This window comes from Vidua chalybeata, chromosome 1 (genome assembly GCF_026979565.1).
Source record: "Vidua chalybeata isolate OUT-0048 chromosome 1, bVidCha1 merged haplotype, whole genome shotgun sequence".
Taxonomy (NCBI): Eukaryota; Metazoa; Chordata; class Aves; order Passeriformes; family Viduidae; genus Vidua; species Vidua chalybeata.
The window spans coordinates 64,013,232-64,039,183 of NC_071530.1; the positions used below are offsets into that span (position 1 = coordinate 64,013,232).

Sequence of the window (25,952 nt, forward strand, 5' to 3'; positions counted from 1 at the left end):
AATGCAACTACCTGACATCTGACTATATGCTCTTCAGCTACTAAATTTTAGGTTACTGACAAAAAAACTGGCTAGTTACTCATATAAGAATACATTTTACCTTTTCATAGTTAACAGTCAGCTTTCAGAAGAAAGGACTGAATTAGGAGGCACATTATAATATAAATAGCTCTTTTCAGTGAAAGACGAAGTTCAGCACCTCTGAGCAAGAAAAAAAGGCTAAAATAACAGACTAAAGTCTAACATAATCAGACTATAAAGGCATGGAGACACTTCAAAAGTAATCTTGTTCTGTATGCAGAGCAATTTACAAATCCCAGATCCTTTCCTGAGAGGCAAGAGGCTGTACAGGCTCCACTGACACTGAAGTTATATCCACGAAAACTATCTGGCCACAGATATAGGCAATAGTGTTAATCCCTGCCTTTCCAGTTTCTTGTTTTCATAAAATAAGATTAATAGATGGGGGTGGGGAGGGGAGGGGGATGGGGGGGCCATTTAATTACTTTTTGAAATTTTGTACATGTCAAACTCAGTCACCAGTTCTTAAGATACCTGGAATGTTCTAATGATGATGCTGTCAGTGGTCTCCACTTCTTCATTTATAGAAAAATTAAGATTCGGGGTTTGTGGTGAGAAAACCTAAACAGGTGAAACATACTATCTACAATATATAACTTGTCCCACAGGGTAACTGACACGACCAGTTAGAGTTACAATCTAGTTAGAAGGCAGATACAAATTCCCAAGGACCTTACCATACCCCTCAGGTTTTTCATTGCATTGTTGGATTAACCCTGCTCTAGCCACTGAGCAGAAAACAAGCAACTAGCAAGACTGTGCTGGTATCACTGACAAACAAAAATCAATCTAGAAATCAGAATATGGGAGAACCCAGAGGCAAAACTATCGTGCATTAAGTTACTGAGATCAAAGGGAAACTAATTTGTTCAGCAACAATAAGAAAAAAAATCTCAGGTTCTACTGTATCTTGCAAAAGGCTGTAACATTAAGATCAATTTCCTAAGTGTAACTAAACATCAAGGAATCCAGTTAAATACCTAGTAGACTACAGAAACACCACATTCCTTACAAAGATGCCACCAGTCAGAATTGATAGAATTTCATACATGATCTTCGAGAAGAAAACAAGCAGATAAGAAAGCAACAAAGTCCTAAATTAATGTCAGGAACAATTTTATAACACGAGCTCTAAAAGTAACAGTCAGTAAACTCCAACTACTAGACTAATATATAAACAAAAGGCAGTATCAAGACAGCATAGGAATGCTAAAAATTGAGGATTAAATTTGAAAGATTTCACAATTATACGTGTTAATAAATGTTGAGCTGTAAATACTATTTACAAAAACATATTTAAATAAAGTATAGATGCTTATCAGCAAATTAATCTAAAAAAAATTATGGCACCTAACACGATCGAACCCAGAAACTGAGAAATGCTGCATTTCCCCTGCTATGTCTGGTACAGTTAAGTTTTCAAAATTATGGATTAAAAAAAAAGTCCTTCCATAGCCTGACTCAAGCTTTAGTAAGCTAAAAAGCCATGAGATCTCTCCTCTGGGACTTTCTTCTGAATGTCATCAGAAGTAAAAGCCAAAAAATGGAGAATTCAAAACCTATGTCACTTGTATGGTGCACAGAAATAATTCAACTGGGGTGTTATTTTTGTTTTTGTTTTTTTTTGTAGTTAGGATTAGCACTTCTGTCAATCCTGACACAAAACTGTTTTCCCCATCCCTGAGATTGGTTGAGCACCCCTTGGAGATACTTAGGCCAATTACTACTTTGAAATACACTTGAGACTGAAGCAATGAAAAGCCTTTAAGTACTGAAAAATTAGTAAAAACCAACACTATTACTAAACTACTGCTGGAATTGAACTGCAGGCAAGGGTTTCTATTCATCTGACAAAACACTGAAGACAGGTCAGGATTCTCCATCATCAAAAGTGATATTTTAACCACTAAAAGAGAAGAGCAGAGAACTAAGGCATTTCAATAATATCGCAAAGGAGATTTTTTTGCTTGCATACTCCTGCAGATACAGAAGTAGCTGGAGTCTGTTTTCCAGCACATCTTCTATGTTAACTTCAATGCAGAAGATGGAACTGATCCCAGCAAATTTTTGCAACAGCAATCACAAACATTATCTATTAATCAAGTTAATAAATAAAACCAAAAACAAGCACTCCCCTAATATACTCAGCAGTTCCAGGGTACAGTGAAAGCATTTCTGTTCCGATGTTTCAAAAATCCCCAACAAATCTTAAGAACATGGGGAGCCAACTTTCAGGCACTATCATTCAAAAGAACGGTAAAAAATAAGGGAGATGGCCTTAAAATCACAAGAAAATAGTAGAAGTGAAATCATTAAAGGCAAGTTTTGTCCTCTGCTAACCACTCCAAACTGGCATCTGAAATGTGGAAAAAATGCTTAGTTCCCTCTAAAAGCTCATGCCTTCAGGTGTAGGATTTTGCACAGCACACTAGTTACTAATGCTTTTGCTTTCGTCCTGTTGTTATTCAAAAAACCCAACATTTTTTACTTTTTTTTTTTTCATTTTGTCTTAGTATGCAACATCATTGGATCACTAAAGCATACATGTATCAACACAGTTTGTTTTTATCATACAACCAAAATTTTAGGAACCAAAGTTTAAAGCTGAAATTTGAGAATAGAAAATTAAGAGAAGCTACAATTTGAGAAATTAGAAAGAATGTAAGAGAAGGTGAAGTTTAAGAAAAGTTACAAACAATCCACCATCAAAGGCCACCTCCACCATCAACTCCACCATATTTTTCTAGAAAGAAATGGAGTTCCTGCAAACCTGTTTTTGGCAAATAGCCATACAAGAAACTTCAGACCTTCTTTTAACCTGGCTATCAACTTCCATAAGCAAAAAAATTACAGTATTCAAAAACTGGCCAAGCTTTATTCAGTAAGCGACATATGGTAAAACCCCAATTCACAGAAACAAGTAAAAGGAGCTTGTGACTCCATGTACCATCTTCACCTAAAATGCTGAATGTGGTTCCATGCAGCATGAATGCAACTGTGCCAGAGAGAAGTTACAACTTGTATCTCTTCAGTTATCCTCAACACATCCCTTTGATGTAGGAGTGTGAAATCTCCCTCACAGAAGCATTGTCAATGAACGCATTTAATACCTTTTTTTTTTTAAACTACTTCTAAATGAATTAGTTTTCAATGTAAGTGGAAAGGCGTTATTAAAGATCTCAGGAAATAATCCAGAGCAAAGAAACACAGAATGTATCAGGAGACACAGCACAAAGAATGAATTTTAGTGTGGTAATAATAAGCATCTAAGTCCTGTTCTTCTGCCACTAGCCACAATGAATTAATTACACATATAAATAATGCATTTTTTAAGAGAGGGAGGGTACAAAATTATGATTAAGGCAGTCCTAAACCATCTGTTCCTATTATTGCTACAGTAAGTCTGGACAAAGAATGCCTGGTATTAACAGCTTGACAAGATTTGCAGATTATGCCCACTAACAAACACCACATAAAGGTAGAGATAAATTATGCAGGATTGACATAATGTTTAAACATTTTCTAGATAACATTATTAAAAGGTGCTGTAGGATACAGAGGATCCAACAAAAACATTCAGTCTTTAACCACAAGTCACAAAAGCCAAAGAAAAGTCTTTTATTTGCCTATTTGAAAGAAAACAAGACTATAAGGAGAAGGTAAGCAGTAAATCTCTTTGTAACAATGTCATTGGCTCTCTGTATCAAGCAAAGATCACCAGAGAACGGGCAAAATTAAATCAACTTAAAAGTGACATAAATTATACCGTACATTCACACTTTGCAAATAAGAAAAAACTGCCAAAACCTCTGCAATCTTCAAATCTGCTGTGTGTTCAGTCTTGCCCAATGTTTCCAAATACTGGGAGCACTGAGGGGAGTAAAATTCACTAATAATGAAGCATAGTCCTTTAGGCTTGGCATATGCAAAATACTGTAATGCAAGAGTTCTTGCAAACAAAAGAAAGTTCAGACCCTTCAAACTACAAAAAAAAAAAAAAAAAAGAAGCAAAATTATCCATTAAACTCTTCCAAAGCTTGTGCAAGTCTCTTCAGGATCAATAGGAATTTTCATTCCATGTGTCTGCCCAAAGAAGTGCAACAACTGATGGCAATAAAATTAATTCTAGCCAGTTATCACCCTGAAAAGACTTGCTGCTGATTGTGCTCTACTCATGGAATAGGACAGAAAACATCTTTGCAATGTGAGTGCAGAAACTGATACAATGGCTAATGAAAACTCAAAGCCAGCCATCCAGTGCACAGTCAAAACTCAAGAAGATAACAGAAGTTCTGCATCCAATCTTGAAAAAAATGTTTATTTAAGTACCCACTTACACAGAGGTATAGCAACTCCAAATCTATACTACTAGGAGACTGATCAAAAAGAGTATGGCATGAAAATTTACACTGGTGAAAACTTTGATGAGGACTATGAAACATGTCGCTGAGGTCTCAGAAATAATTCACAGTACACTTAAGGCCAGAAGGAGAAATATACTGTTAGAAACATTTGCAACAAAGGGACATATACACTTTTTTATATATAAAAAGTAAATTTTATAAATTACATGTAAAGCTTGAAAGGGTTATGAAGGCAAAATTTAAATGTATCACTGCCAAGTGGGAGGGAATCACCACTGAGGATGCTGTACAGTACAGAGTACTGTCCCAGCCTGTCACTTGAGGAATGCTATGGAATCTAAACAAGAGCTACAGATATGGAAGTTCTTTTGTATCTACTTTTCAAATGTTTATGTTGCTGAGGCCTCAGATAAGTCACCGTATCTACATTCAACAGCTCTTACTGTTCCTTTTGTTCCCAAAGCAATTAAAAAGAGGGATAAAGTCTACAGAAGGAAACAACAGTAACTAAGACATTTTCTCACGCACATCTCTAATCTACACTGTGCAACTGCCATAAATTTTATACCCTTCTGAATGAGAAAGTAAATCCAGCATTCTTCTCCCCCAGAAGCACTAAAGTACCATCATGGCACGGCAACGCATCTAACAAAAACTATGACAATCTGTCCAACTCCTCACCTACGGCACTAATTATGAAAGCATGGGGTTACACTACAAGTAAACCTCTAAAATTCAAAAATTATGAATAAACACAAATTTAAAGAACTTATTTTTTCTTCAAGTAAAGCATTTGCTTAAATAACATCAAAAAGGAAAAAACAGTAGTCTCGCTAAGGTTTGTATTTTAGATTTTTAAATTTGTTTTCCTTCTATGTGAGTTCTCAAAGCTGACAAATACTGAAAAAGACATCCTAAAAAATTATCATTCAGACAATTATGTTTTCAAATAACATACAGTAAAATCTATTCACCCATTTCCAGCGACAAGGACCTTGCTATTCCCAGTGTATTCCTACAAAATGCTGCATTTGGGCAGCTCCTTTTAATTGACACAACAATCAGGAGCTGCTATTTTTCAAAATGTAGTTATCTCTCTGAAATGGATACAAACGGTACCACAAGCTTCATGGCAAGTACAGCTTCAGGTCAAAAACATTTTATCTTATACCACAAGGCTGCCATTCAGGGCCCATTAATAGATGAGACAAAAGTGGGTTCCTGACAGTGCTTCCTAAAGGACACTGTGCACTTGGGAAAGCAAAAATTGCCACATGAGACTAAGGAGACACAAAGTTTTCTGCGATCAGAATATCCGCAGTAGGAGAATGAAGGAAAGAGAAGAAGAATTGCGTTTGATTGAAAAAAGACAGGAAACAAAACTACATGGTTTAACACTAACATACATCCAAACGATTGCAGAGACACTAACCAGAGAAAACAAGGGTGGAATCTAGACTTCACACAACAGTACTGGTACTCCGATCAATGGATTTAAACACCAAAAAGAGAATATTAAAATTCCAGAGATAAGCTCAAAAAAAAAAAAAAAAAAAAAAAAAAATCCCCCCAAATACTAGGTTTTTAAATAGTTTGGAAAAGATGCATATTGATAAATCTACTTTGAAATTAGCACTCAACACAATGACAAAAGGCAAAAAATTGATCTGTTTTAACTGAAATTAAGTTGCTCTATTTAATAGGGTGACCTATTTCTCAAAATAACTTCCAATAGTTACCATAAGCTGCATTTCATAGGTTTGATGTTGACCTAAAGCACCTTCTTCTAAGTCTTTCATATAGGATTTTTTCAAAAGATTTGAAATACATGAGCTTCTAGCCTAAGCTCTACAGTGACTTTACAATGAAATTACGTTTTGTTACATGTTTAAAATAATCAGAGTTTCTAGTGCTCAAATTCATCTCAGTTTTCATCCCTATATTGTCAAAACACATGAAATATGGTTTTTTCAAACACAAAAGCACTTACTCCCTGAAAATAATTTCTGTGCTAAAGAGAGAGCATAGGCTCCTGACCCCTTCCCCCCTCCTTAATTCTTTCAGCTTTCAGCTGGTATCACAGTAAAAACACCAAGCACTAAAAAGACAGGATACAAGTCCCAAACATACACCACAAATCACACTCACGTCAAGTTAATCAGCTGCTCGCCCTTCAAGTACCTACCCTGGCAAGTGTCCTTCCTGTAATGAGCTAGCAGTTAATTTCTTACCTAAATAAATACAGTGGTAATGATCAACCAGAAATTACCTGCATTTTTCCTGTTTTGTCTAGGTCTGACCAAATGTAATCAGCTTACAATTACACTAAGTAGCTTGCTTAGCATTCTATTTATAAAAGTGATTAGATGCTGCTAAGTAGAGCAGGCAATGTTTTAACACTTTCTTTTGATACTGAAAGCATTGGCTAGGAGAAATGGAGCAAGGATGGCAGAGAACAAAAAAAGCATTCAGAAAACTGTAGAAAGATAATTATACAGGGCCAAATCTGTTGTTTTATACACATTTTAAAATTGTGTTATTATAGCACATATTTAGAATTTTGGAATTATTGCTCTTGGATATTTAGATTACTCAAGTAGGTCTGAACAAGTGAATATTCAAGTCATACTGACTTGCTGTTGACTCTTCCTGGAGAGAGAATATGGAATTGCCCTGACCTGCGAAAGAGAAAATCCAGGCTGCAGGAAAATTACAGACTATTGCTGAGGCCCTGGTCTGAGGTTAAGACAACTGAACAGGATGTGAAAATCTAAAGGGACATGACATGAGAAATTGCCAGATGTGACAGATAACATTATAATAAGATACTGACAAAAGCCACAGATAGGACCATGAGGGATGACTGGATTTCACAAGTGTTTAAAGGGGAGTTAGGTAAGAAACAGCCAAATTTCACAGAAAATTGAAGGGGGATCTTTAAGGTATTGGAAAACTTTTGGTAGGTAGAATCTGCAACATCAGCATTCCTTCATTAACTGGATCTGTAACACCATAGAAGCCTAAGATTCCCTACATAATAACTGGGAACCAGTAGGGAAAAAGTAATCAGGGGTGAATAGATCTTTTGGGAAGAGACTGGGATTTTAAAAAACCATACAAATAGGTAAGGAGGATGAACACAGATAAGCTGAGGAAAATGTAGCCAGTGCTGTCTGGCACAGTCTTACCCTCATTCACCATATCCTCATCAGAGCTGTGAAAGAACCACTTGTTCTGATCTTACCACAAGTATCAAACTTGCTTCCACAATCAAGGAGGCAAGCAGGATGCCAGGGTACTTCCCCTGGCTAACAGCAGGACTCCTGCCTGGACAGATCAAGTAACCTGGTTTTCCCCATGTCAGCCAACATCCACATCCACCCACCCCTCCCTAACAGGCCATCAGACACTGTCTTTGACAAACTGCTTCAATTCAACTCCTCAATTCCTCATTTATATAATGAATGTAATACTGCTTTTCTTATCTCCTTTTATTAGGCTGTTTTTGGCACTGGTGGTAACAAAAATCAAGGAAGTCAACAGTTTCAGTTATTTAAGGGCTTAATATTTTTGTCTTGTCACTTTATCTTTTAGGCAAACCTGAAGCTCACGAGTTCAAAGTTCTGAATTTTCATACATATTGCTGTAAGTTGAAGTCTGATTCCAAGAATTAATGCCCTGCTTTTGTAAGTAAGAGAATGGCAGGAGATTAATACCTTTCATACAGAGTAAAAGGTACTTATAGGATTGGATACTGATAGAACTGAAAGGAAAATAGAGGAAAATTCAGTTCCTCACCTGACAGGTACTTGGGGAAAACAAAAAAAAGAAAAAAAAGGAATCCATAAACCAGGGCAAGGGATTAAAAGAAACAACAATTTATCTCTGCTTATTAACAACAGCCCTTATTCAAATTCTTTGTGGAGAATAATAAACATTACTTAATCTTAAAAACAATGTTACAATAATTTTCCAAACACATGTATTCATTACTAAGACATTCAATGAATCTACTACAAATTTGCAACGTCATGTCAAAGACTATTGTTTCTCTAGAAGAGGAAAATAAAAGGGATTATATGATATATTGGGGGGAGGTTAATTACATAATGCTTATATTGTATGCTAATTTATATTTGTAACAAGTGTTTTATTTACCTTTTTGTTTTCTTGTAGTTTTCCAGCTGTAATGTCTGCATACATTTGTATCTTTCCAATTCACACTGCTCACATAGTTCCTCAAGACATAACAGCTGATTCTCCATTTCCTCAAAGTTTGCCTCTAGCTGGGCTGTAAGAAAGACTTGTATGAATATCAAATTGCATCAATAGACAGACAACTCACCTGAACAGAAACAGGATTTCGTAAAGATAAATAATTAATATGGTGAAAATTGCACACATATAAATCTCAGCCCAAATCCCACAGTGAAGAGTGGCAGCAGAGGCACGTTAAAGGGAGATCTCTCTGAGGTTCCCTTGTAGCAAGGCGCTGAACCATTCTGTTTGTCCCAGCATTGTGGTGACACAGGCTCCTGGCCTGTATTTGAGGAAGAGAAGCATTCAGGACTCATACTTTTCCTTCTTGAGCAAAATGTCATTTTAGCACTTCCTACACAGTACCAATCCAAGGAATAATGTTGTGCTGGCCAAAGGCAGGTCAAATCCTCATTTATTCAAATGAAGCAAAAATAAAGCACATGGGGAGAATTTTAACTTTCACATGATGCCATGGTAATATAAAAGAACTTATATTTATGTCTCTAAAGACAGACCCTTTACTGATAGCTAAACATAGAGATTTACTTATTTTACATACACATATAAATTTTACAATTAAATCTACCTATTTTACGTAATGCATCTCTTAATCTTGTCTTTAAACATAATTGTTCAGTCTCAACTTCAAATAAATCTTGTCTATGACATGTCCTGAGAAAACTGATCTCATCTCATAGCTCACATTGTTTTGAGTAGAAATTTGGACTAGACAGTTCCTGAGGTCCCTCCTCACCTGAATTAACCCATGTGAACCTTATATCAAGGGATCACTTTCCCTGACAGTGATTAATGCTAAATTTCATGTCTCTCCTCAGGATTTCACTACTTTCCCAAACCCTAACCAGCTGGTCACTCTGGGATGAAACTGTGTGAACTACAGGAATATTATTCATCTTTTTGCCAGGTCTTCTCCTATAGCAGAAGGAAGGTAAATTGCAGGAGCAATAATTCACATTTTTACAAATAAATAGCAGCCAGAGTTAATGTATTTCAGACTCTCAAAAAAAAGGAAACAGTAAGCTGAAGGCATTAGTTAAATCCCCCATTCTGGCTTGGTCATTCTACTTGAAGCCTATCTTGGATAATAAATAATTTCAACTTCCTTAGCCATTGCTTCTTTATAAATAGCCATCCTTGTGGTTCCCCTAAAAAAGCAAAAGTTAAGACTTGATAAGCAAATTTCCTAGGATGCATATTCATATGTTCAGCTTCACTTAGCACCATTTTTTAGTCCCTACCAAAGAAGATCCACAACAGGAACAGGAAACATGAATCATCTAATCAGTAAAAATTTCTCTAAATTATTTTTCTGTATTTTATACAGATCACTGAGCAGAAGGGGGAGTGATTGGCAAAAAACAAAAAAAAAAAAAAAAAAAGAAAAGAAAGGCAGTTGACAATTAATGCAGAAACAAGTTGGAGGGGAAAATGTTTTCAGTTCTACATATTGTGATGTAGAACATTCATAATTTACCACATACTCAATTTTCTCTCACAAAATTCAGATGTATTCAAAGTGTAATATCATGATTACAATTATGATTGGTTGGCCCCTTCTCTTTAAGAAATGGACTTCTCTGAGTGCATTAAAATCCAAATACCTGTATTGTGCTAACTTGCTTTTCAGAATAATTGCTCCCTTATTAATCTGCAGAATTCTCAAACACAGCAGGACTGAAAATAATTTACTAAGGTACCTATCAACCACTGTTTTTTCCACTTAAAAACACCCACCACCTGCTTTGCTGTATTTGCTGTTGAAATAATATTAAAAGACAATAACAAAGGATAGGAAAATAAAGGAATAAAGAAAAATGAATTCTGGAGAACAAGTGATTTCTAGCACTTGCATTTGAGCAGCCTCTAGTGGGAATTGCAGAAAACACTACGCTCCTGAAGAACAGGAATGGACACTAGAGATCTCTCCAGGAGGCAGCAATCCTGCTTTACTCCAACAGAGGTTTCAGAAGTTTTTTTTCCTTTCTGAAGTGAAAGAAAAATTGCTTTTCACAAAAAAAAAGTTGAAGACAAGCTCTATTGCACTAACTGCAGCTGAGAATTAACATCTCTCTTACCCAAAAGAGAATATATGCACTGTGCATACAAAGGCAGCGCCAAACAAAACTACAGATTTAATAAATTTGAAATTTAGGCTGTAAAAACCCCATCTCCTCCCAATTTTTTTTTTCAGATTTAAAAAAATATATTTACCTTTAGATTAAGAATTTTCATGTATAGCAATATTTCTACTGTTTGGTAGAAATAGTATTATTTTATTAGATAGCTGAAAATAACCTTCTTCTTTGGGTCACATCACTCCAATTATAGCAGTTTGGGCTGTATTTTTTACATTACCACAAGTATAACAACATTATTTGAAACCTTAATTCTTAGTTTTAATTATTTTGAAGTATGTTTAAAGTTTGGTCAGGTGACATTACATTGCATTATCTTCCATCAGCATACACTGTTTTCCATAGTTTACCAGCTATCAGGTATTAAAGTATTTACCTAGAACTCAACAACCACTGATTTCTTCATCCAGAAAACAATTTCTTTCTAAAGTGTACCTAACTTAAATTTACCACATAATTTTTCTAACTGAAATCTATGTTATCTGTAGTTCTGTATGAGTACAAAATTTGTTAAAATAGCTAAATCACAGCTGTATGTCAGAAAATAGGTTTCCACTCAGTTGAGATGTAGCTTTTCTGCACTGTCCCAGCCACTCAAACAAGAGAAACCATGCAGTAGTATTAAAGACATTTCTACAAAGCTCATTTATTTTCTGACTAAAAGACAAAAAGTAGAAAGGATGGAAGCAATTATATCAAAGATACTCCCTCCACCTTTAGGCCACACAGGGGCAGAGATTACTAAAAGCTTAAAATGAGCAGTGAAAGACATATATGAACAGGAAAAGCTCAATTCAGCTGCAACAAAAAAAAAAAAAGTAAAGAAAAAACTTTATATCATTACAGTTCTACTAGTGCTCAATTTTTTACCTGTTTTTACAGAAAGGATCTTAAACCCAGCTAGTATACCACTTACATGAAGTTAAAGCAGCTTCTTTCTTGAAACTACATCGCAAGTATGCTAGGATCCTTTTCCTTGTATATTCAATCCTCAGACACTTCCAAGTTCACAGCACCAAACTATGCCTTTTATACATATATATCCCTACCTAATACAACAACCCCCTCTGCTGAAGTGTTGTGCCCTGGAGCCTATGGAGAAAAATTCCCTGTTGAACATAGCTGTCCTTACACAATATTTTTCAAATTCCCTGGTTTTACATAGATCTTCTCAACATTTTCTCTGATTTTCTCAGTAAAAGATAAATGCGAATTCTAAAAAAATTAGACAAATTCTGCAAAGCTAGAGAATGGCAACTTTCATACTTGATACATAATCTGAAATAAAAAAGACTGACCTTTTACTCAAGATATAAACAAGGATACTTCTAAGCAGTGCAAAAGGTTCTGTTTCCCCAATGAATTTTCACACCCATCCAGCCCTCACTTCAAAAAAAACCAAAAAAACCCAAAAAAACCAAAAAAAACCCCAAAAAACCACAAAACTCTAAGGCTAAGAAGCAAAGGCTTTTATCTCTGTGACTGCATGCCCAGCCTTATTTTCTTCCCAGTCCCACCAGTAAAACATTTCCAACCTATGTTGGATCTGTCACCTATGTACAAGATCAGTCTTTCTGAAACCAGTATCAAGTTGATCTTTAAAAGAAAAAAAAGGAACGGAGAAAAACTGGATTTGGATCAATGTTTGTGTGTATTGATTTGCTGAAATCAAAAACGATGTTTGAGCAAAATGCCACTGCTCAAACATGAAAACATATTTCATACTAAGTATGCCAGATATTACCAAGAAGATATTTTCTACAACATCTCAACTAAAAGCTGGCTTAAGAGATGATTCTAATTCTGCACCTTGAAAGGGCAGTAACAGTCCTTTTCACTTTTACATGAGAGTAATTTTTTCCTCAAAGTTCTTAGTAGCAGCTACAAGATATTGCATAATACAATAAATTTATCAAATGAAGACACAGACTTTCCACTTCACGTGAGGGATGACTGATAATGTGAATACCTAGGCTAAAGAACTTTATAAAATTGCTAATGAAAACGTATGTAATACATAGCAAAAGTAGAAGAATCTGTACATGAGTCATACCAATTTTAAGTAGGTCACTAAAAAGGTTCATTTCCATTATCTGAAATTTCTTTCACCAAAAGCAGCCAGGGTCCCCTACCTACTTTCAAAATGAAAGCATTAATAGATTTATTAGAAGCATATCATGTCAGAAGAAACAACTATTTTGTTAAAATTATGAAGGTTAGCCAAATTACATCTTGGGTGCATAACCCAGCACTTTGTGATTCTATTTTCACTTTTTTTTTCTTTTTTACAGAATATTTCACTCATATTGAAAATTTACAGTCAGAGTAATAGTCATCTCTTGGAAAACTGAATACAGTTAATATTTATATGAAGCAGTCAGTTAAGAGTTATAAAAACTAAAAACAATGAGCAGAGTATTGCATTAAACTTCTGTTAAATCACCTTCATGAGGTTAGATGATGAATTTGGTACACATTATATCTATCTCTTCACATAGACTCCATAAAAATTATTAGAAGAAAAAATAAAACTCAAAACAATTAAAAAAACTGACAGACGCTAGGAGGAATTAATAAGAAACTTTAGATAAATTATTTAAAATCTGACACAAAAGGGAAATCTGGAAGGTTTGGTTCAAATCTCAGAACCTTCGCAGTACACCTCAAAATTCATTAGCTTCCCTGAGCAGGCTTCTGAATGCTTCCTAAAATCCTACTTTTGCAGTATCAGCAAATTATCTTGAGATGTACCTATCCAAGAAATTCTACAATCAGAGTGAGATTAATTCTAGTTCATAAAACTGTATTAGGAATCAGAAATTCATCAGGATTTACAGCGTTTGAAGCATTATGATCTATAAAGGCAATTCCATTAGCCTTCTACTATATTGTTTATCTTTGGGCAACCAGTAGACTGCACGGTAATATTAAACCCAGTATTTTAATAAATCACTATTTGAACTTTTATTTCCTTAGAATTTTTTTTTTTTCAAACAGCCAATATTAAATGGTTAGCACAGATGATAAAGCCTTATTAAACAATATGGTATAAGAAAATCATAATAAAACGTAGAATACATTCCCTGGTTCAGGAATAAATAGCAAAGTTATTATCAGCCTACCTAGGAACAAAAGCTGATTTGTGCATGTCCACTGACCATAGCAGAATGAGAAATTACCCTTGAACACAGAAAAGAACCCTCCTTTTCTTCACATGATGTCAGCACACAAATCCAGCCCAGCCCACAAAAACACAGAGCTGCAATCACATGAGGAATTTCTGCATGCTTCCCAGCTGCTGTAAGAAAGAGAAGTGCAGGCACATTCCCTGGGGAACTCGGCTACCTAAAATCCATGTGCAGACAGCAGTTTTTCAAAGCTTTAATTTGATACACCCAGTATAAATTTTCACGGAAGCATCAAGAGAGGTACTGTGGACAGACAGGATTGCTGCTTGTCAAATGCTGCCTGCCCATTTCAAGGCTCAGCAACAGCAAAGATTTTCAGAGACTAAGAGTCTCCAACATTTTTTCTTAATTTAATTTTCAACAGTGGATCAACAGTTTTGTATGAGAGGTTCCAAAATTAGTCCACCAAAGCATTCATCTTTTCATCTTTTAAATAAAATGAACAGGTTAATCTTTGGTAAAGTTTTAAAAATTGCAACCCACCTAACAAACACGAGGTGTTTGCTAATTTAATAGGCAGCATTAATATTCACCTAGTGAAAAGCTGGGTATCACTTCAGAATATCTTAACCCTGTACATAAATTCAAACTATGGAAGTTACCTTTGGAACCAACAATTATTTTAAACCAAAGGTTTCTGCCTTGAAAGTGTCCCCAGCCAGATAAATTTCCCCCCACCCCACCCCAAATATTAAGCTTAAACATTATTATGTAAAATTACACAGACTCCAAAATAAGCAGCTATATACATGAGTGTTCATACTATCAAAAATCTTAATAATTTAATAAAACTTCAAAAATAGCATTTTTCACCTGTTCAAACATTTGCCTTTTTTTTTTTTTTCAAATAACATATACAAAATTTCAACTGCTGGGAGAGCAACCACTGCTACTTGTCGATCTTTTTAAAAAAACATCTTGTTTAAGAACTACAGTTTTACCACAGAAAGCAAAATTAAATTTCTTAATCACAACATTCACAACAGCTGAACTTCAGTCAAATCCTCTGTACTGATCTGAATGCTTGTTATGTCTATCAGAACTTACCTAGGCTTGCTGTGAGGCATTCCAGATCTGCTAAGAACCCAGGTATTTGCTGAAGCTGATCCTGCAGTTCCATCAGACTGCTCCTTTTCTTCTCCCAGTGTGCAGAAAGCATCACAACTTCACTGTCGACCAGCTGCAACAAACAGGTCTTTAATTGCAAACTTATGTACCTGTCCACGAGCATCTTGACTAATTTTTACAATTAATACATATGGAAGCATAAGGTCAGCACAGCAACCCTACAGCACTGCCACTTGTGTACTCCTCAAGTAAATAAACAACATGCTCAAAAAAATCCCCTGTAGTATGGAATATTTATATCAAAATGCACTGAACAACAATATGGCAAAAAGCTATTTCTCAATGGACTAATTAATGCAGGAAGTATTTTATGGATGTTATTAACTGTAAGCAAGATGCACCTGACATTTTGGCAGCCATGTTGCATTGGTGCACAATAACAACATTGCAGTGCTGCAATTTTGGGCATATTTATATCAATAGTTTAATGTTGCCAGTCATACCGATTTCATTTTAACAATAAAAATGAAAATTCTGCACATGCAAAGTAGTCTAGAAGATAAAGTAAAAGGAACAACATTTTAAAAAAAGTTGCCTTTATAACATTACTGCTCTTCTGCTTTTGTGATAAACTGCAGTAGTGCCAAGTGTTTATGAACACATTTCTACATTACTTCAATTCTTGTTGTTTCATTCTTCTTAACTTTTATTATATAATAAGATAAAAAAAGGATACACTGCTTCAAAGTTTCACTTATATTTTCTATGAAAAACACCAGGATCAAGAGATCTTGGGTAACAAATGTTTCCATTATATATAATTGGGATGATTCAATTATTGTTTCCCTGCTCTTAATTCCATTAACCATTCTTCCTCTTGCACACAACTACAATCTGTGGCTGTATCTGCATTCTGAATTCCTCCATTTCTATAGTCTTTATAGGCAGAAACTGAAAAAGTCTGAGCAATGGACAAAGGAGCTCTCAAATTTACAATTCTACCCACTTTATATCAATTATTTCAAAAGAACAACTTCTATCTTTTGCAAATTCCTCCAGCTACCTAGCCCTGTTAAGAAAACACCCTGTTTCACCAGACAAGTTTTGAAAACCTATTCCAAAGCTCAGTGAGAAATGGAACACTTCAAAAGACCCAACAGTCTTTCTTAAATAAAGCCAGGTCTATTTCTGAAATACCATACTGATATGGTATTTATATCTGTCAAACAGTACAGCAAACAAAAAAAAAAAACAAGCCACCATGAGATGGGGACAAACACCACAAACATTTCAGCCCTGAGATAACTGAATGCAGCTGAAATGACAATCATCTAAAAGGACAATTTTGTACATGGAACTGTTACCATTTAACATGGTAACAGTTAAATGGTAACATGGACTCTAAGCTGCAATTAAAGCCTGAAATTTTCACTTTATTCAACATTTATAAGTAAGACAGCACAAGTAAGCAGAAATAAGATACTGGACAAGTGGACCTTTAGGTCTTCTATAGTACAGTCAATCTTCTGTGCTTACAGAGTTTTTATTTTCCCCTTTTATAAAAAAATAACAAACAAAACTCCACAAGCAATACATACATACTGAGTTGTGTGTAAAGTAAATATCTGAATTTAATGGAAAATTTAAGTCTTTTTTGAAGTTTTTAATTCTCATTTTCCCAAGCAGCCATAACATGTGAGATTAGGCTATATTAGTTTAATATATATGAAACCTCACATTGTTTTCAAAATTACAATTTTTAAAGCAAACTATAACAAGTACTATAGAATTGTGACTACATCATTTATGCGATTTTCTAGGAAAAAAAAAGAACATTATGAGCAGTAAAACATGCCAAACTGGCAAGGAGAACTCCATCTCCAGTGCCTGAAGGTTTTCACCTTCAGAATGCAGGAAAAAGCAGGGCCATACCATTAAGCAAGAGAAAGAAGAACCTAAGAGACCTCCTTTCTGACTGTAAATACACAGTGAGTTATTTATCCACTATAAAAAGATACAGAGAAGTCTCTAAATGAAGAGAAGAGCCAGGAAGGATGCACTAAGCCAAAGTGAAGGGTTCAGCCAGGACAGAGAACCCCACAGCTCAGTCCTTCTTTGCATCATGGCCACCCAGATTACACTATCTGCCCCTTAACCATAGCTTGAAACTGAAAGTCTGGTGCTGAGTAATGCATCAGCAACACTCACTGGAAGTTCCCTTTCCCTTCATTCCACAAATAAACCACACAGCTTGTCACTTTGCTTCCAGGGCAGGAATAGTGAATGAAACTAAAAGAAAGCACAAACACTTCGCAAATCTTTTCGACTGGGCAAGTCAATCTTACTGTCACTTGTGCACTAGGAGTGGGCAGCAGTGTCAGCGCCACAGCCCCGCCCTGATACAAACCACTAAGGTGCCTCAACCCCAAATACATTCTGTACTTTCCCAGCCACCCCCCACTGCTTTTAAAGAGCTACAGCAATAATGTACATCATCACCTTTGCAACTGTTTACATTGCATCCTGTTATTTGTTATTTCACATTTGTATTACATTGTTGTTTACATTACTGTGAGAGTGAACAAAGCTGTGTGGATGTTTACCTGAGGGCCAAGGTTAACTCTGTAGGCTGGTACTAAAAATTTTAGTTTAAAATTACTTACACATTTTAAAATATCTCATGCATGGCATTGTTATTTCTTCTTACCTCTCCAGCTTTTGCACAATCTTTGGCTCCTTTATGAAGGGCAGCCCAAGCATCTTCATATCTGAAGAGAAGACAAATTACTATTCTTACTGCACACTCCTTACAACAGAAATCATGGATGTCATTGTGCTTATATTTACAGGTACTACCAGAAATTACAGCTTAAAAAGCTGTGTAATTCTTTCCAGTTCTTACTGGTCTGCCAAGACAAATATACAATGAGAAATAGTGTCTTCTAAAGAAAAAGTGTTTCATGTTTTTAACCTGCTAACTGACATTAAAAGCTAAGAGGACCCAACAATACTTACATGACAACTCACTGCCTTAAACGTCACTCGGAACTCAATTAAGAAAATGAAAAAAATTAACAAGATTGTAATCCTACATATAGCCCTTCCAAAAAAAAAAAAAAAAAAAAAAAGGAAATTGTATCAAATATGTTTAAGTTATGAACCACAGACTGTGGCTTAGTGCTGGTGCTTGGTGCTTCACCCCTCTGCATTAGGATATGGACTAGAGTTATCTTTTAAATGAAGCTTTACCTCCAGAACTTCAATTTCATTAATATGACAGCACTTTAGAACTGGGCAAGCTTTAAACACATTTATCATTTGGTAACCACTCCCACACTACTAACTGCAGAACAACCAAAAGCCTATTAGCAACACTTAGATCTTCTTCTCTAATTTCTTTCTTAAGAAATTAGATTTTTTAATCTAATATAGGAAGCAAACACTAATAAAGAAAAGGAAGGTCATACCTGCTTAGTAATTCCAGTCCAGCAGAAAACTCTGGCAAACACTGAACAGCTCTATAAAGCAAATTACAAATGTACAAAATTGTTAAAGAAAAGAAGGCTGTTATAAAAAAATGTTTGCACACATCTGACAGATATGCTGAGCACATAAATGTTTCCTCCTGCTCCTATTTTCACAAACATTTTGCCAATTTTGGTTTAAAATGCATTACACAGTATATCTTACAAGAATATTCCAAAGACAGGATTGCTTTTTTCCTTGGTTGTTTTATGATAGCCTATTCTTACCTCTTTTCAACTGTGTCCATTAAAAACAAGTTTTATTGAATAATTTCTAAGTACAGTTAACAAAGATATGGGATGAACATAATTTTAACCTAAAAAAGGGCACAGAAGCATTCTGAAAAAAGACTACTACACAAGTTCATGTCCCTCAATACACTTACATATTCCAGTTATTATGTTCTACACTAAAAGTAAATATTAAGCTAAGGAACCTTTACCAGTTTAATGCTCTAATGATCTCCTATTCGATGCATACACTTCCATTAATAACAGCTTGAAGTATAAAGACATCTTATTTTAAGTTATAGAAACTTAACAATACAGTACAGATCTTGATATCATCCAAAATTTGTCTCTTGGAAGATTACCCAAATAGACTGTTCTGCATTATCATTCAAACAATTTGAATGGGGAAAAAAACCCCAAAAAACCCCAAAAACACCGCCAAAAAAACACCGCCAAAAAAAAAACCACAAAAAAACCACCAAACCTACCATAAATTAAATCTTCTTGTCCTTAAGGCAAAGTGAGAGTATTTGTGAGGTGAAAAGGGGCCTCAGGAAGTTTCTATTCCAATCCCCTGTTAAAACCAGCTTTGAGATCAAAGCAGATTTCTCAGGAAGCTTTTCTCAGCTTTCCCTGTCTGATTTCTTGTTTCAACTTATGCCTATTATCTTTTGAGATCCCACCACACACCAGTTTCCTCAATAACCACTTCACGTGTAATGACAGGCTGCTGCTGGGTCTCCCAGAAGTCACCTATTCTCCAGGCTGAACAACTGCCTATCTCAGCCTTTCCTCATACACAGAGTTCCTGCCCCAACCATTTTGGTGGCCCTTCACTAAATTGCTCCAGAATATTAACGCCTTCCGCAAACTCGGGACCAAACTAGACAGGATAGTTAGTAGTCTAAGGTGTGCTGAATGCAGAGGACAATCACCTTCCTCAATCCCACTGTCTGGGTATTGTTTGCAGCCCCATTAGCTGTTGGCCTTCCCTGCTACAAGACATGTCCCTGGCTCACATTCCACCTGCTATCTGCCAAGAACTCCAGGGTCTTTTTAGCAAAGTTACTTCCCAGATAGTCTGCCAACCCCAGTCTGCATACTTTCTTCCCAGGGAAATATGGAATTTGTACCTATTGATTTTCATGAGATACCTCTTGGCACATATGGTCCTAGGGGCTTTTATGGATTGAGTATCTTCAAACACTACTGGTTAGTATCCTTGACCCCTTTCACTAAGCACAAGGCACTGAAGCCACAAAGGCATTAAATAACTCAACAATCTCTACATTTGCTGTAATTTATCCCATTCATCACCAATCCCATGTTTTCTTCCAGCCTTTTATTACCAGTGCAGGGCTAGCCACTCTTGTCCTTGACATCTCTTGTAAATGTCAGTTCCAGGTGAGCTCTGGCTTTCCTAAGGCTATTCCAGCATGCCAAAGAGGTTATGAAGAGGCATCAAGAAGTTATCCTTGACACCTTTGCAGGGCACTCCTTGATTGCATACTGATGGGTTGTCCTTTCAGAAGCTGGAAGCTAAAGGCCTCCACAAGAATGGGGGTTTAATGATACAGAGGATTCCTCAAGCTGTTTGGAGAAAATATCATTCTCTCCCTGGTCAGAGGGTCAGTGACAAACTCCCATTACAACACTACCCTTACTGGCCTCTCCTTGGCTCCCATCCATATGCCCTGAGCCATCCTTACAACCAAGCTATGCTGTGTTTGTCCCTGAACTTTATCAGCAAAGCAGAAGCCACCCCAGCATTCCCCTCTTTCTGATGATTCAATTGGTTCACCTACTGCTTTTCCCAAAAAGTAATGGATATTTATTACAATACACCAGAAGAGCCATAATACTATGGACTGGAAACACACAGAGAAGGCAGTTACCTAAAATAGTTTTATTCACACCTTTACCCATCCTTAGTTTAGACTCCATGCCTTGTCCATACAACAGGTCCTCTATTAAAAAAAAATTATCTAAAACATCAGAACTTAGGACAATTTATTTCAAATGCTTTATTTTTAGCACTTGGCTTGTTTTTATACTAATTTGTGTCTACACAGTATATTTTAACAAGAACATGCTTTACACTAAAGCATATCTGAACTGATTTTAAGAAGTAACTCTCACAGATGTCATTTACAGACATCAAGTAGTCTTTCCCTGTAGCTCACACAGGTTGAAAGAATGAGCAAAGAACTAAAATGCAGAGGACTAAAAAATATCCCCAAAAAAATGAAAGAAAGAAAACCAAATCAGCACAATTCTCGAAACTTCTTGGAACAGAAAACTGAAGTATTTCATTACTCACATATTTTCCACAGTAAAAAGGCTCCTATTTCTGTTTTTACATTAAAAAAACCCTGAATTACAATTTTTAAGACATGAGATACACAGAGATTGTAAACAATTACATTTCAGTGTACTGCAACCTGAATCTTCTATGAGGCACTACAATAACACTGCATATTCATTTAATTTAAATAGTAATTTATAAACTGATTGACAGCCATTAGAAATTATTTAGGCCTATCAATGAAGGCTGTATTAAGCAAAGCATTTGCTTTTGTTAAGCTTCTCTGTTGTCAAAATAGTATTTTGTAAAATTATATGCAAATGTTCTTGCAATTGGCTCGTATATATGAGGCACTTCAAATTTTTCCATAACAAGAATATCTTACATTAACACTATATTTTAAGACATTCAGAAGTACCTTTGCCTACTTTTCTTTGCATCTCTTGATTTGTCGCCCAAAGTCTTCAACCTACAAATCAAATCACAAATCCATCAGACATTTACAACACCAAAAACAGAGAACGAATTGCTTGAGCACATAATGCATTAATTCCAGTCTATTACAGTTAATTTTGTTTCATAAAAAAAATTAAACTTCCCTTAGTTTTGTGGAGACCCTCATATGAATTTACTTCCACTGACACTGCTGCTAAATCTCAACATTTTTTGCAGAAAGGCATCAGACAAGCCCTTTGTGGTCACAGGAGAGTTTTATTGCCCAGGACAGTAAGAAATAAATGACACACACATGAGCAAGATGGAAATGAACTACAAGAGCCAAAGATATCCTCCAGACATGACAGAGAGATCTGTAATCCCAAGTGACCCAGGGACTGAGAAACAACCTAATATAGAGACAGATATTCAGGCCACTTTGAGGGGTAGTCAAATCACTCCCCCAGTCTTGATCACTGTTTTCCAGGAATTCAAAGAAACACCAAAGCTCTACAGCACACCAGGTGGTTGACATTTTGAGAAAAGACATGCTAAGACAGGTCTCCACTCCCTCTCAGAGAGCTGTTTATAACAGCCAAACCAAGTAGCAACAACCACAGCACACTGAGGAAGAACCCACTGCTGAGAGAAGCTGTGAAATTTGCCCTTCTCCACTGCCATGTTCCCCAGTTATGCAACCCAGCCTGAAACAGCTGCACTCTTCTGCATCCATTCTGGTTATTTTTCCTATGCCTGCAAAAGCTTGCTAACAGGTGAATGGGTCAAAATTTAGTTTACTTTGCTCACAGTACACACAGAATTAGACAGCAGACACAAGGAAGAGGCCACAGAAATGGCATGCAGAGCAAGGAAGGAGGCCACAGAAGTGGTTAATAACTCTAAACTGCTCTCTTTAAACCACACAACCCAAATTTAATCTTTTTTTCAGCAGTACATACATGTTCCCATACTCCTCGGGAAATGGTATTATTTTCTTAGAAGCCCTGGAAAACCTTCCCCCTCGCAATTTCATTAAATTCAACTTGTTCTACTTTGCAAGCATTTATGTGTAGTTAATAAGTTGGCCACAATTTGACACAAAAAATACTTTGTTTGGGTTTTGAGAATTATATAATTTTAAGCTGAAATCTCAACATCACAAAATGACTTCTTTTACCACTTTGGTGGGGTGCAGAACAGAGTAATCCAGAACACCAAATTAGGTCGCACGGTCTAGGAAGAGGGGGCAAACCAGGTCAGCTTGTGTTCTGGCTACATGGGGACACTAAAGGGAAAAAAAAAATGCTTTCCACAGCCTCTGCTGCTGTGGTTCTGAGAAACAGGCTCCCAGTGGCAAAAAAAAAAAAAAAACAAACCCAAAGAGATTACCCCACAGATGAAAATACCACTTAAGGACAGAACACTGGAAAAAGGGCACATTAATGGAGCTGCCAAAACACAAAGATGGACATTATGAGATTAGGGACTGTTCTCAGAATAAAACATCGCAACACCAGGAAGAAAGCAAAATACGTGGAAATATACTGACTCCACTGCAGCAAACATGGAAAACACAAATATGGAACCACAGAGTTAAATGACCATCAGATCTGGCATGTTACGACCTTTCTGCTGTTCTCTTTCCCCATGTGAAAAACACCTTTCTCAAAAAAGTCTTATACTGTACTGAGATATCAATTCCTCTGAGAAGCAAAAGAGAAAGACAGAAATAAAGCAATGCTTTTGTGTGTATTTTTTAGACAGTTAAATATTCAGTTGCTGTTTGGTAAGATGAGACAGATAACATGTAAGCAATTTATCTGTTTGACTGGCATCCTCTTCTATCAGTTTCTCTCGACCATCATACACCGGTACAAGTAAGTAATGATAAACTACTTATTTTAAGTTTCTGGGGTACATAGACATTCCTCACTATATATAAGTATTTACCATAGGGGTATTATAAGGCCAACATTGCCAAAGACTACAGAGTTTTTAAAAGTAATCGATTACAACACGATACTCTCCTATGGCTCACCATGAGCCATCAGCTCTGCAGCACAGGCATGACCTTGTCCTCCGGCCACTCGCTGGCTTCCAGTGACACTCACTTGGGCCACCTGCTTGTACTAAAAACAGCATCGACACGGGCCTACCCAAATAAACCTTGTGAGACAACGTAGGAAGAATATCTTTCTACTTTTTAGTGCAAGCATGGGGTTGTTCCATCTGCGCTTCTTTTCCCCAAGTGACAGTAACTCGTGTTCCAAGGAAAAGCAAGTTTCTCCACACACCGAGCGGCGCCCAGAAATGCTCTTTAAGGGATTACACTGATCCATGAAACCTTAAAGGTCGGTAACTTCATAAAAAATTCAAGCGCGCTAATTGACCCCATTCACATCTTCTCTCAAACAGCGATCTGTCTGTCCCTCTCGCTCTCCTTCCCCTGACCGCAGCTGCTTCCTGGGCACCGCGGCTCCTCCTCCCGCTCCCCAGAGCTGCCCGCGGCACGGCAGGGCTCGCCAGCCCGCCATCAGCCGCCCAGCCCAGCCGGGAACACGGCGGGATTCGCGACCCTGGAGCCGCGTTTCCAGCCCATCCCCGCAATCAGGAGGGCACCCCGGGTGACAGACCGGCCCCGGCAGTGGCTCCCGTCTGCGCAATCTCCTCCTCTTCCTCCCTCCCTGTGCCAGTCCACGCCTCCTCGGCCCCCGGTCACCTGCTATCCCCCCCTGCCCCGGCCGGGCTGCGGGACGCGGGCCCTCTCCCGCTCCCCCCGCCAGCTCCGCGGTGCCGCAGGCCATACCCACCCGGCGGTGAGGTCCTGCTGGACGCTCAGCAGCCGCTCCCGCAGCGTCTCCAGCATCTTCCCAGCCTTTCCCGGCTGCGAAGGCCAGCGCCGGAGGGCGGGGCGCGGGCGGGGCTCGGCTGAGCTCCCGCCCCCGGTGCCGCCTCCCCTCGGCCCGCCCCGTCCCTTCCGCCCCTCCCGGCCCTCCCGCCTCCCTGTGCGTCCGGCGGAGCTGGGACCGGGGGGGTTTGCGTGGGAGAGCCGAGCCTCTCGTTCTGCGTTCTCCATGGTGCGATATTTTAAACTGTGCTTAAAGCCCGGGCGGTATCAAGGACAGATCTTGAGCAGCGTGCGAATCCCTGAAGTTGCGGCTTTTTAGAGGTTATTTTAAAGACCACAGGAAAGCACCTTGGCAGGTTGGGACCCTCACCAGAGGGATTTTGACTTCAGCGATGGTAGCGTAGGAGTGACCTCCTTAGCGATACAAAGTTGATCAAGCGACTGGAACATCTCTTTTAGGAGGAAAGGCTCAGGGAGCTGGGCCTGTTCAGTCTTGAGAAGAGGCAACTGAGGAGGGACCATATAAATGTCTGTAAGTGCCTGAAGGGAAGGTGCCAAGAGGATGTAACCAGGCTCTTCTTGGTGGTGCCAAGCAACAGGACAAGAGGCAGCAGGTGTAAACTGATGCCCAGGAAATTCCACCAGAATACGAGGAAGAACTTGACTGTGTGGGTGACCAAGCACTGGAACAGGTTGCCCAGAGAGGTTGTGGTTTCCCTGTTTGGAGATATTCAGGATCCATCTGGATGCAGTCCTGTGCCATGTGCTCTGGGATGACTCTATTTGAGCAGGGAGGTTGGACCAGGTGACCCACTGTGGTCTATTCTGACCTGACCTATCCTGTGAACTCAGGGAATCAGGTTCTGTGATAAAATCTAAAAGTACAGAAAGTAAAACCACTGGGTGTCCCTAGGGTTGCCAGGGACTTGGAATAAGGGATTGATGATAACCTTTCAAAGTCCTTGCAAAGCAGGTAGTTGAGTTGTTTGTCTATGTGTCCCTCCACTATTTTCTTTGGAGATGGCTTTATAGATACTAGTGATTCTTACAAACAATGAGCTAAAAGAAAAAAGGCTGTTCTTACAAATAGTAAATAATCCAGTGAAAAGTTCAAATTAGATTTCTAGGTACTGTCTGCTCAAGTAATAACTGTTAGGAGTAATTCAGCAAATCTTTAGGCAGTTTAAGTGGAATCAAGACCTTTTCAGAACAATTAGCCAGTCTTTCTGGATGGCTATATTTACAATTACAGTAACAGGAAGACAGTCTCACACCCTGTGTGTTTTCAGTTAATGTTTGAGTGACATGGACCTGGGATTTAGGAGGATCTGGAACTTCCATTTAATTGAGACCTCAACTTTTAGAAAAAGCTGAGTTTGCAAAGTGAAAATATTTTATTTTCTAACCAATTCAATCTTGGTTGAAAGAAAATATGAAGAGAAGAGCACTGAAATAATTTGTTACGAGGAGAATGTATGCAGAGGGCCACTGC

General features: G+C 37.5%; 1 protein-coding gene across 2 annotated transcripts in view; it reads right to left on the reverse strand.

The window, feature by feature from the left end:
- DTNBP1 (dystrobrevin binding protein 1) overlaps positions 1–24,529 on the reverse strand; it is a 63,392-nt gene extending 38,863 nt beyond the window's left edge. Inside the window, exons 1-6 of one of the 2 annotated variants that reach the window (XM_053967083.1) lie at positions 24,423–24,529; positions 21,596–21,646; positions 18,585–18,635; positions 17,825–17,885; positions 15,097–15,229; positions 8,604–8,736 (exon numbers count right to left, since the gene is read on the reverse strand). In XM_053967083.1, coding sequence (XP_053823058.1) covers positions 8,604–8,736; positions 15,097–15,229; positions 17,825–17,885; positions 18,585–18,635; positions 21,596–21,646; positions 24,423–24,478 — 485 coding nt within the window. In that variant the 5' untranslated portion in view covers positions 24,479–24,529. Of the gene's footprint in view, positions 1–8,603; positions 8,737–15,096; positions 15,245–17,824; positions 17,886–18,584; positions 18,636–21,595; positions 21,647–24,422 lie in introns of both variants that reach the window. The other variant, XM_053967075.1, reaches the window with a different exon arrangement.
- Positions 24,530–25,952: the final 1,423 nt, after the last annotated feature.